The following is a 12,470-nucleotide window of genomic DNA, read 5'->3' on the forward strand; positions in this document are numbered from 1 at the left end:
AGACAATCCCGGTGTGAAACAGAGTCTTCTCAGAGATCATGACAAGATTTCCGCTGTTCCCAGGGTGATCTTTGCCACCTTATCTAGTTCACAGAATTTGCGGGGAAGCTGATAACAAAAGATCGTAGAGGAAAAAAAAAATAGTAAACTGCCCAAGGTAGAGAGTTGGGCAAACAAAGTTATTCAGAAATGTCTGGTGAGCACTGTGTCCAGTAGTTAGCACCATGCCCAAAGGAAGTCTTTGGGGGGTAGTAAGAGTTTGGCTCTTTTTGACATGTTGTACATAGCCTCCTTGAGTGTGTACATGTGTCTACTTTGTTCCTTGTGGTGCGACAGCAATACCCCTTAGACAAAGAGTACAACATATCCTGTGCCTGGAAAAGCCTTTGCTTCATGATGCGCATAGCTCATCTTCAGACTCAGGGACCAAGCCGCCACTGGGTATTCATATGTTTCAAGTCGGAGCTAAATATCCCATTACTACATTCTCGGTGTTTACCCAAATGAAATGCATCTGAAATGGATGTAAATGGCATTTTTTTTTTCTCTACATCTTAAGTGTTCCAAGACCTGTGGACGAGGAGTGAGGAGACGTGAGGTCCTCTGTAAAAACTCTGCAGCGGAGACGCTCCCTGAGAGCCTGTGTTCTGGCAGCCCCAGGCCAGAGGCACAAGAGGGCTGTGTGCTGGGACGGTGCCCCAAAAACAACCGGCTCCAATGGATCGCCTCTTCGTGGAGTGAGGTATGAGATTAGGCACACAACTGCGGGGTGGGGAGTATTTTCATAAACGTTTCTATATGCACCTGAACCCACATGACTTCTTGCTGTACATATATGTGCCCGGTGTGGTCCCTGGGTTATTTTAAATCTAGTAACCCTGATGATGAGTGATGGGCCTGGTCATGAATGAAATCCAACAATGTGCCATGTCTCCTTGAAATCAGGTGCCCTCTTTGCAATCTGCCGTCAGTATGCACTGTGTAGATGGTGCTGGGCTAGCTCCTGTTTCTTCATTTTTACAGTGGAGCTAACATTCACCTTCTTAGTTTATAACATTTATACTGGTGCATTGACAGGTTCACTTCATCAAGACCCCATATGTTACCTAATAGTTTCAAACAGTCCATTCTCTTTCAGACTTTTTTTCTCTTTTGCCTCCAGTATTAGAAATATATCTGCCAAGAAAGAGACAGGTTAAAAAAAAAACTAAAGAGAGGTGGTTATTCGATTGAAAGTGGTTCTGTCTCAATTATTTTCATTCCTTGGCTCGAACTAGCCACACCTGAGAGAGGTCTCAAGTAGTCGTGGTCACTCCAATACAGGCCCAGCTCTAAATCTCAGTCTCACACATCTACACAGCACCTGCTCATTCCTGATGAACAGGGATCTCTCTTGCTAACTCACAGAAGGTCACTTCAATGCTCTGGCCTGTGATTCCCTTGTCTATTACTGGAGCAGACTTGACTGGGGAGCTCTGCACTCTTACACCTCCTTTTCTGGGCTCCTAGTGTTCTGCAAGCTGCGGTCTGGGTGTGAGGAAGAGAGAACTGAAGTGCACCGAGAAGACCTTGCAGGGGAACCTGCTACCATTCCCAGAGCGGAGATGCCGCAACATTAAGAAGCCAAACCTGGAACTGGAAGAAACCTGCAACCAAAGGGCTTGCCCAGTGTACAGCATGGTGGCGGGCTGGTATTCGTCACCATGGCAACAGGTGGGTGTGTGCAAATTTAAGAGGGCAGATGTGCACTTGTTCCTAGGGCATCAGCTGACATATTCCACCCTATATGTAAGGCAGGGCAGGTACCATAGGATATTGGAATAAGTAAACTAGCCAATGACATTCTGTTCATATTGGTTGATGCCACTCTTGAAATCATCAATTTGGGCCCTGCTCCCTGGTTCTTAGAGCTTGTTTCTGAAGGACACACACACACAAACCCCTAAATTTTGCCATCCTCTGCCTGTGGTTTCAGTTCATGCTCGACATGTACTTTCTCATTCCATCGTTCCATTAATTTTCATATTAACCACTATTGTCCCAGTTTTGTGGGACAATATTGGATTGACATAATTGAATATTTCTACTTGACTGACTAGGCAGGATAAGACATGCACGCACACACACACAGCTATAGGCTTCCTAAGTTTGTGACTTAATTTAACACTTAGAATTTATGGCGTATGAAACCGATTACTACCCACTACTATGTATAATAAATATAAAGACCATTTTACATGGAGGAAATTTTCCTGCTCAGACACCTGTTGTGGTACAATAAAGACTTACTGGTAGACATAAATGTTTATTGTGTATTTCAAAATATGGCAACCCTCAGAGTTGGATAATTTGATGGCAATCACACATCTATATTTAAATGTTAGGATAATACCTAAATGCATATTCTTTCTGACAAATTTTACTTTTTCCTCCCCAAATATCAGGCCATTTGTAGAGAATGCTTCTTCTGTCATTGGTCTGCAGTCCATTCTAAAGCAGAACACTAATAATCTATACAAAGGGTTGCCTTTCCCCTGTTGTTATTTTGTTAAAGATCCATCAACTTCTCATGTAGCCATTGGGGACAAAAAAGACTCCCTGGTTAGTATGTCCTTTATAGCCCTTGCTTCAAACTACCTCCATCTGGAGACACACAGTTGCAGGTGCCATAGGCTTTGCTCAAGACTTTTCTGATAACCCACACAGCTCCCGTGAGGCTGGATAGATGCAGACTGTGTTACCCATAGGTATCTTGGTCATGAATATCATACGTCTTTGATGCTCCTGACCTCAGACAGTACAGTGTCACACGGAGCAGGTATAATTCCTTTCTCTCTCCCTCCTTGGCAGTGCACGGTAACCTGTGGGGGAGGGGTCCAGACCCGATCTGTCCACTGTATGCAGCAAGGCCGGCCTTCCTCAAGTTGTCTGCTCCATCAGAAGCCTCCCGCATTCAGAGCTTGCAACACAAACTTCTGTCCAGCTCCTGAGAAGAGAGGTAAATGGTCTTATGCCACGTCGCTTTCAGCAGTTTTAAGAAAGCATTTCCAGAGGTCACTCTGCAGCTTGTGTGTTGTACAACCTTAGGCACCCTATTCCCATCAGCAAAGCCAAACCTACAGTCAGCGCCATATTGTTTATATGATCCAAAGGCTGGAGGAGAATGAGAACAGGACCTCCTCATGGAAATGTGGCTGCTGCTATCCAAGCAGAGGTGGAAAGCTGGGCTTTTTCTGAATGCACAGAGGAGGCAAAGGGGAGGGATCTATAGTCAGCCTCCACGGTGTAAGTGAGAGTCATACTCAGACAACCAGGCATTCATAACTGTTCTTTTCATCTTCCAGAGGATCAGGTTCAATTCCCAGCACCCACATGACATTTCATACCCATCTGTAACTCCAGTTCCAGGACATCTGATGCCCTCTCCTGGCCTCTGTGGGCATTGCATGCATATGGTGCATAGACACACATGCAGACAGAGCACTCACACACATAATTTTTAAAGAGAGGTGAGAGTTGATACCATAGTGAGGTTAGTCAGGAAATGATAGTACATGCATATAACCTCAATACTTAGGAGGCAGAGGTAAAAGCATAGCCATATAAAGCAAGACCGTCTCTCAAAAGAACAGAAAAATAAGTAACCTTGAGATCAGGCCATAGTTCCAATGGCCTGTATCTTGTGAAACTTCTATTGTGCCAACAGAATAATCTAGAATGAATGTAAATAGAATGATTAAAGTACAGAGATACATGCTTACTGTCCTGGGGCATCAGATAGACAGGTACATGATAACTGCACTCATGTCTAGGTGTCGGTGTATGTACTCATATGTATAAGTTAGGCAAATGGAATATATCGCTGAATTTTCATTTTAATGTCTGACTTGAATCTTGAACCTAGTATATCTCAAACAGCCTCCCGGTTCCCAATCCCAACCTGTGGGAGTGCTCATTTCAGGAAATTAAACTCTATTCTTCCATATACTTGGTTTAAAAATACTGTCATTGTTTTCACATCATTTACCAAATCATAGCTGGTAAAAGTTATTGACACTGACTTCAGTGTATGTGTGGTATCCACAGTCATTGGAAAGAATATCTGACCTCATTTTTAAACCTAATTTCCTATGTCATATAGTTTAATTATTTTATCCACTGAGGTTAATTTTTCCAAAACAAATTTATCTAGACAGCATGTGTACTTCTGCTGAGCTGATGGACAGGACGTAACAAGTGCAAAGCTAAATCTTTTGCTACCCAGAGCTCATTGTTCTCTGTGAGTTTTGAAGCCTCCGAGGGGGAGCACAATGCTCGTGGTGATGGTAATTCTAAGAGTAAGAACAGTGGATAACTTTAAAAAATATATCTAGAAACTACTTCATGGTTGGCACTATTTTAAGTACCGAGCAAAAACCCAATAAAGAGTAGTAAGCCATAGTAATGGGTGGGTCAACTGAGTGTGGAAAAGCAAGGAAGAGAGTAGGGACGATCGATGGAAGGCCAAGAAGTAGGCTGGTTTGTTGAGTGGGCAGAGGAGGAAAGAAACTAACTTGGAAGTTTGGGGGAAAGTCTACCTGGCAGGAAGTAGGGAAAACGGTAAGTCAGAGCTCACGGGTGCATCAGGGACCAGCATTGGGGCTAAGATGGCAAGAGAGAAGAAGATGGCTATGGCTTCTTTCTTAACACTGCCCTTCCCCCCCCCCCCCCATTTAAATTTTGCTAACAGACAGTCCCTTTTGGCATCTTAATCTTTCCGTGACAATGTTCATATGGCTCATGAGGAGAACACACAGGGGGACAAAGCAGCAGGGCTAGGTCTCTGTCCCCATAGGTCCTCATCTTAGTAAGAGGGCTGAAGCCCTGGCTGAGATGCTGAATGCTTTGTCCTTTCAGATGATCCATCCTGTGTCGACTTCTTCAGCTGGTGTCACCTGGTCCCTCAGCATGGGGTCTGCAACCACAAGTTTTATGGAAAACAGTGCTGTAGGTCATGTACAAGGAAGAGCTGAACCAGGAGCTCCCTCATCCTTCTCAGACTGGGATCTTACCCGTCCCCCTCCAGGTCTTTCTATCAAGACTTCATACCACAGAGGAACTGCCACAGGGTTTGAAGAATGGACAGGCAGCCTCCTTAGTCCACTCCTGGAAGCACGTGGTGCCCTAAAGCACTTGACAATGAGAAGCGATGACAAATCCAACTTTAAAAAAAAAAAGGCTTTCATTTTGATTTGCACTGCCCTTTAGAAGATGAGAGGCATAATACTGAAGAAAAAAATCAAATTTTTATTTTGACTTAGGGATGGGACTTCCTTGTCCCCACATACATACTCTTGAACATAAAAGGATTCAATGGTAAAGACATCTTATTTTTAAAAGATTCTTTAAGGCTCCAGGTCAAGGACTGAGAGACTGGGACCCATCAAATGCATGGATGGAACTCTTTGCCTAACTAACAGTTGCTTGGGATTTATAGTGTCAAAATCTGACACCAAAGGGTGCTCAATGGGTGCTTGCTGCTGGACTGGCAAGCTTCATCTTATGTTTATTTTTGTGTGTGTTATTGTTTATTTGGTTTCAAGTATATTCTGCCTATAGAGAGTCTCCAAGACTGAAATTAACAACTTGAAACATCTTCCCAGTGGCATTCTGAAAGCAGGGCCACATGGACTAGTTAAATTCTCCATGTAATTAAAAATCACACTTGAAGAGTCAAAAGCCCTCAAATATTGGTGCCCTTCACGTGACATCAACCTCATAACTTTCATAACTTTTGGTGCTTATTGAATGGTGACGTGGGAGGCTGGTGCCTGCTGTAGGGGAACAAGACGTGGTGACGTGTTCATTTTTGGTAAAATAGCATGCTTTGAGGGGGGAAGCCCAGCATTTATAATGCTCCATACATATTATCAGAATGCTTAGAAAATTAAAGGCTGCTTGTGGTTTTTCTCCTACCAACTGACAAGTTTCAATCTGCCCCAGGACTTGATCAACAAGGAAAAAGTAGTGGCCAGAGGGAAAAAATCCATCTGTCTTCTTGCTACATTAATAAATTACAACTCATCAAGACCCTTCCATGAATAACAGTATTTTAGAGTTTGGCCATCGGGAGCCAACTGTCGACGGGAATTAACAAGCTTAAAATTGTCCTCAATTGGAAAAACACAGCACTGTTTTGCCAAAACCAGAGAAACTTAAAAGACTATGTCCCCTCTGTAATTCTTTGAGAAGTGGTTCTACAGGGTGTGTTTATATGATATTGCTCACCCTGCCCCCAACTTCTTTGATGAATGTACACTCATTTTTACTGCTTTTCAGAGTCTTGGTCTGTTAAATTTAACAGCATTCTTTGTCCCCATCCTAGGTAGAACCCTGAGTTCTTAGATGCCATCAAAGTTGAAGAGTAACAGCTTAGCCTTTCAGTAGGCATTCTGATATGAGGAGGAGAAAAAAAGAGACCCACACTACCACTCCCTTGCTCTCTGAAAAGTGGGAAGTTATTTGTCTTTATATAATTATCATTTTATTATTTTATGGGAAAGAATTAATTTATTAATAGCCTATTATGTGTTCTCACTCGCTTCTCTGAGTAAATGATATTCTGAGGGAAAATGTTGAATTAAAAAAATGTGGATTATAGAGAAAAATCAAAGTATATGTGTAATATTTAATTATTTTATAAGTTTTATAATAAAGTATTCTGTTTCTTTATCTTTGAAACTTGTTAACTTCTTGAACAAGTTAGTGAGATGTCGGTGGTTTCCAAGTTAATTTAATTGTTGGAGACCTTCAGTTATTTCACTGACTGAAGGGGGACAGGAAGAGCTTCAAGACGGATTTCTTACCTTTGTGCATAAGGAAGTCAACTGTCCACTCCTGATGCATTTGGGGCCAGTCAGATGGTGTGCTGGTAAAGACACTTGACACCAATGCTGATGACCTGTGTCCAATGCCTGGAGCTCATGCTGTGGAAGGAGAAAGGAGAGAACTGACTCCTGAAAGCCTTGTTCAGACCTCCACATATGTGCTTGACACATGCACACGTACAGCTCCACAAACATAGATGAATACATGTGAAAAAGAACCTGAGTATCTCAAGGCATGATGCTCTGCTATATCGAGCAGATCAACATTTACATATGGAAGCCATTGAATATAAAGCCAGTAAGGCTCCTACTTCCTATTTGAAAGGCATTCTGAGAAAATATTTATGTCGAAAAGGAGAAAGTATTTACAGGATGGGACAGGGCAGGGAGAAGAGAAAAAAAGAAATATTAATTAAACAGCATGTATTTTCAGGCCTTCCACAAAGAATAAAAACTTTCTGGTAAAGTAAAACCAAATAACCTGAATGTCCAGCATTTCTCTGCATTTATGATCACACTCCGGGTATAGCTCTAAAATATACTTAAGAGTATTATGGTATAAATTATTAATGTAGAAGAAAATAAAAATAGGTTAAGAATGGAAAGTGAAAGAAAAAGCTATCGTATTTTTTGGGAATAAAGTATGATTAGTAGAGATTCATCTAGGGTTTACTGGCTACCAGGTCCTATGCACATCATTATTTATCTGCACTGTCTCATTTGATGCACACAATAGTTCAATTAAGGAGATACTAGTCCCATTGCTTAAGGGGAGGTGTCTGGGATTCTGAGTGATCACATATGACCCTGAGGCAAATGGCTAGCTTCTCATGGGGGTCAAGACTGGAACCCAGACCCCTTGGGGCTCCTTCTGTCACAAACCTGGGAGACATAAAGAAAGCAGGGGACACATAGGCCTTGGAACCATGGGCCCTAATTTGCTTGTCAATAAGACTTTAGTGATAAAGGGCTTTAATGATAATGAGTTAGGGGCAGAGGTGGGAATTTAACATGGGTATCAGGGCGGAGGGTAATAAATTCCTGCAAAGCCTCTCTCCTCAGCGGGCGATACTTGGAGACTTGTTGCAGAGTTTAAAACTCTATTCCCTGGGATTAGCTTTTCCCTGGGATTATAGTGTTTCCTGGGCAGTAGCACCAGAGTGTCTGGAGCGTACAACTCCCTGGGATCATCAGGATGGAGGGAAAGGATGCAGCGATGCTCCTGGCATGGGCTTTGTTCTAATCATAGGCAGAGATGCTCCTACCACAGTAGATATCCTGCCAAGAGTGGTTTATAGCATTCAGATCATAGAGGCCATTGCTGTAAATGTCATAGGGAAAGAAATGGTCATTTGTTTATGACCTTATCTTGAAAACCATAGAAATAATGGACTAGAGAGGTGGCTCAGTGGCTAAGAACACATATGCTGTTGCAGAGAACGTTAAGTTCAGCTTCTAACCCATGTCGGGCAGCTCAAAATAACTCGAAAATCACACTCCAGGTGTTCCTGCATGCTGGCTTTTGCAGGTACCTGCACTTGAGTGTGTAAACACATGTACACACAATTAAAAACAATACAATATATGCCAGATGTGGAGGGCGGGACGGGGGTCCATGCCTTTAACCATAGCACCTGAAAGGCAAAAGCAGCGAGAGGTAGATCTCTGTGAGCTTGAGGCCGTCCAGGTTGGTCAGGGATACACAGTGAGACTGTGGCTCAACAATAATAATAATATTATTATTTTTAACTATCATCATCATCATTCCCTTTAAAAGTATAGGAAGGGATCCTATGTTCTGTCTGCTTTACCTTATCTTTTTTTTTTTTAGTTTATTAATTTATTCTTGTTACATCTCAATGGTTATCCCATACCTTGTATCCTCCCATTCCTCCCTCTCTCCCATTTTTCCCTTCCTCCCCTCCCCTATGACTGTGACTGAGGGGGACCTTCCTCCCCCTGTATATGCTCATAGGGTATCAAGTCTCTTCTTGGTAGCCTGCTATCCTTCCTCTGAATGCCACAAAGTCTCCCCCTCCAGGGGACATGGTCAAATATGAGGCAGCAGAGTACGTGTGAAAGTCAATCCCCACTCTCCACTCAACTGTGGAGAATGTCCTGTCCTTTGGCTAGATCTCGGTAGGGGTTTGAAGTTTACGACCTGTATTGTCCTTGGCTGGTGCCATAGTTTGAGCGGGACCCCTGAGTATGGATTAAAGGTGTGCACCACCATGTCTGGCAACCACCAAGGTTTTTGAAGAGTTAAAATCTTAGGGTAAAGATAAAGTAAAGCATCAGAATGGCTAAGATCAAAAAAGCCAAGCTTCTAGTGACCCACTTCCTCCAGCTGGGCTCCTACTGTCTAAACTTTCCACAATTTCCCAGAACAGGCCCACCAGCTAGAGACCAACTGTTCAAACGTGAGCATGTGAGGACAGTTTGTATCGAAACCATGGCAGCCCTGGTGTTCCCTTTTCATCAGTCACCCTTGTATGCACGTTCTGGAGGCTTCCTCTTCTACAGAGGCTCTGGACATGTGACTCTCAAGCCTGGCCCCCATATATGTCATCCTGAGTTTATCATGAGACCATTTCACATCTACTCACTTTTTTTCCACGTATGGGGAAATAATTATTTTCTCTGAAGAAAGTATTTTAAAAGGCAAATGTTTCATAACTCCTTCAAGTGGAAAATCTGTATTATATGGTATAAACAGAATATAACTAATTAACAAAAAATAACCTTGGGGGCTAGGGAGATGGCTCAGTGGCTGAGAGCACTTGTTCTCCTAGAAGACTCTGAGCTGAGTCCCCAGCACCCACACGTAACACAGCTCACATTTTAACTCCAAGGGATTTGACACCCTCTATCCGCTACTGTACACACTACACACACACACACACACACACACACACACACACACACACACACTTAATAATAAATCCTGATGGGGCTAGGGATGTGGCTCAATGACAGAGCATTTGCCTAGCATGTTTGATGTTCCATGCTCAGCTCAGGGAAAAAAAAAACTGATTAACATGTATATTGCATATTTAGTTTTAAAAAAACATAAAGCTGGCTTACAAATTACTATCTGAAAAGAAGAATTCCTCAATGAAGATTAAAATGTTAGTAGGTCCTTAAAATTGTGAGGCTCTGTATCTGTATCAGAAAGGCTCAAGAAGTATTCTGTTGACGAGAGAATACAGAGTGCCAGTTTCCATGTGCAGAGAAAGGGCGAATGATACCCCTGTTAGCTGTCCCCTGGGGACGTCGAAAATCACGGTCTGTCCTCTGTCCAATAACTTTTTATGCTGAGAAAGCTCTCAGAGACATGTTCTGACTGTGTCCAGATATTTGTTAGTCGCTACAAAGTAGTGGTGAGCTGCCTCTCCCCTTCCTGGTACCAACATCCAGTTTGAGCCTCATAAAGTTATCACTGTTTGGCATCCCTAAGTGTATTCCTATGTTAAATAAGGAACACAGCGGGGTTTACAATCAAGTTATTTAATAATAAAAAGTAACACGAGTCAGGACTGGAGAGATGGCTCTGTGGTTAAGAGCACTGGCTGCTCTTGCAAAGGACCTAGATCGCATTCCCAGCACCCACATGGCAGCTGATGGCCATCTGTAACTTCAGTCTAGGGGATGGGACCTCCTCTTCTGGCCTCTCTGGCAGCAGGCAAGCATGTGCTTATAGAGATGAAGCATCCATTACTTTAAAAAAAAAAAAAGAAACTTAAAACACTTTATGTGATCATCAGCTGTTGTAACAGACACATGAAGTTAAACAGCTGTTCTAACATCTTCATGGGGATGAGAAAGCAGCAGCATTCTGCAGCAGCAGACGGCTAGGGAGTCGCTTTTCTCCACTCCCCGTTCTAAACCATTCTCATCTTCCCTCTCACAAACCAAGGCAGATGTCACTTATCTGGTTTCTACACCTCATTAGAAACTCTCTGTAAATGACAACATTTGGTGCCCTGCAAGCATGCAACCCTGCAGTTCCTAGATACTCAAACTGGTGTGAGAATTGCAAAGAGCAGAGCCTTCGCTGCAAGGAATTATATTGCTTGGGGAGAGGGTCCCTAAGGGTTAGCCAGACTCAGGGGCTATTTCAGGTGAGAAAAGCCCAGATATGCTTTTCCTTGTTTTCCTATCTTTACACGGTTAGAGTGCAGGAAACCACTGCCAGTGTTAATGGTACCCAGTAAGCTCCTGGGGGGGGGGGGGGGAAAGGGCTGCAGAACACTGTGATTCTGTGCATTAGGGGTAGCATCTTCTCTTTCTGAAAGGGGGCCCTCCCTCTCCTGTCCTCATGCCCTTTAAAAGGCACATTGGATGTAGAGACTCAGAAAAAAATGCTTCTTAACCAAGTGGATCCAGCCCCATCACCTAAGGGTGTTTAAATTCCCCAGCCTTTCTCATGAAATTGGACATGTTAATCCTGCAGATGGGGCCTGGGAATTTATAGTTTAAAAGGCTTTCAAGTTTCTCGAAGAAAAATTGGTTTTGGAACCACAGGTCTAGGATAATAAAAAGGGACTGTCCTCCCAGTTAGACAAAGGAGCCTCCTTGGAACCAGGCCACGGGGCACAGCTCCGCAGAGGTTAAGCCAAATTTTGCCTAATAATACGGTGGCCTTTTGCCTAGTCTCATCTCCTCCAACTGTATTTCACCTGCACGCAGCTGGACAAGGGGAAGATTAACCAGTGGAGAACAGAGTCGACATCCTGGCCATTTTTTCTCACTTCCAGGGACACACCAGGTTTGCCTAGTGGGGACCAACAGTATGGGGGACAACTGGCCATTTATCTTAGTCAGGCACCCACAGGCAAGAGCTACAGTACAGCAGAGGACCTGGTGAAGAGTAACTATGGAAACGTGGCTTTGGCAGACCATTCACAGGGCCTCAGGTGTGTTTTTGTGGACAGAGCTGCAGCACGAAGCCCTAAGATTGTCAATCGAGATAGAACAAAAGGCAGCTGTCCTGCCCGCTGCCTGTCATCGTGTGCCAAGGGGTGACTTAACCAAGTTTGTGAATGGTACCAATGCTCACCTCCCTGACTTATTGCCCGGAAGCGTTGGCTTGATTTGAAAGGAAAGGGGATGGAGAGAGGAAGAGAGGAAGAAGGGCAGAAGGGAGGAAAGGAAGAGAGGAAAGATGGAAGACAAGCAAATGGCAGGGAGAAGCTGGAACAGTGCTTTGGGGTGGAGTAAAGTATAAACAAGTTCCTGGCCTGAGCTCCTCCAGGACCCCAATTCTGTTTTATGGCTACATTTATTAATTCACAGCTTTCATGTTTTGTAAAAGAGGATTGGTTCCAGATACTTAAAAATCAACATGTTGTCTATTTACACATCTGCTAAGTCCAACCCTGGTAAAGAAGGGATTACTTCTGAATTCAACAGCTTTCCTCCTTTGTTACGACGCTCTCATTGTCCACAGATTTTTATTACTTGTGGCCTGGTCTGCTGAGGAGAAAGATGTTTTACATGTTCTTGGAGCTATTATTTGTTTTCAGATTCAAAGTCCCCCCCAACATGCACAGCAACACTCGGTCTTTCTTAGTCTGCTCTGCCTCAGCTAACATTATTTTTCCC

General features: G+C 43.3%; 1 protein-coding gene and 1 long non-coding RNA gene across 4 annotated transcripts in view; one reads left to right on the plus strand and one right to left on the minus strand.

The window, feature by feature from the left end:
* ADAMTS18 (ADAM metallopeptidase with thrombospondin type 1 motif 18) overlaps positions 1-6,788 on the plus strand; it is a 139,920-nt gene extending 133,132 nt beyond the window's left edge. For 2 of the 3 annotated variants that reach the window (XM_084757318.1, XM_084757319.1), the window contains 4 exons: positions 560-742; positions 1,510-1,713; positions 2,851-2,998; positions 4,897-6,788. In XM_084757318.1, coding sequence (XP_084613444.1) covers positions 560-742; positions 1,510-1,713; positions 2,851-2,998; positions 4,897-5,012 — 651 coding nt within the window. In that variant the 3' untranslated portion in view covers positions 5,013-6,788. The remainder of the gene's footprint in view (positions 1-559; positions 743-1,509; positions 1,714-2,850; positions 2,999-4,896) is intronic. The other variant, XM_084757320.1, reaches the window with a different exon arrangement.
* LOC311583583 overlaps positions 4,762-12,470 on the minus strand; it is a 39,061-nt gene continuing 31,352 nt past the window's right edge. Inside the window, exons 2-3 of the long non-coding RNA XR_014774591.1 lie at positions 6,846-6,965; positions 4,762-4,954 (exon numbers count right to left, since the gene is read on the minus strand). This is a non-coding gene — a long non-coding RNA (uncharacterized lncRNA). The remainder of the gene's footprint in view (positions 4,955-6,845; positions 6,966-12,470) is intronic.

Source organism: Acomys minous, assembly GCF_964271855.1.
Source record: "Acomys minous genome assembly, chromosome: 14".
Lineage (NCBI taxonomy): Eukaryota > Metazoa > Chordata > Mammalia > Rodentia > Muridae > Acomys > Acomys minous.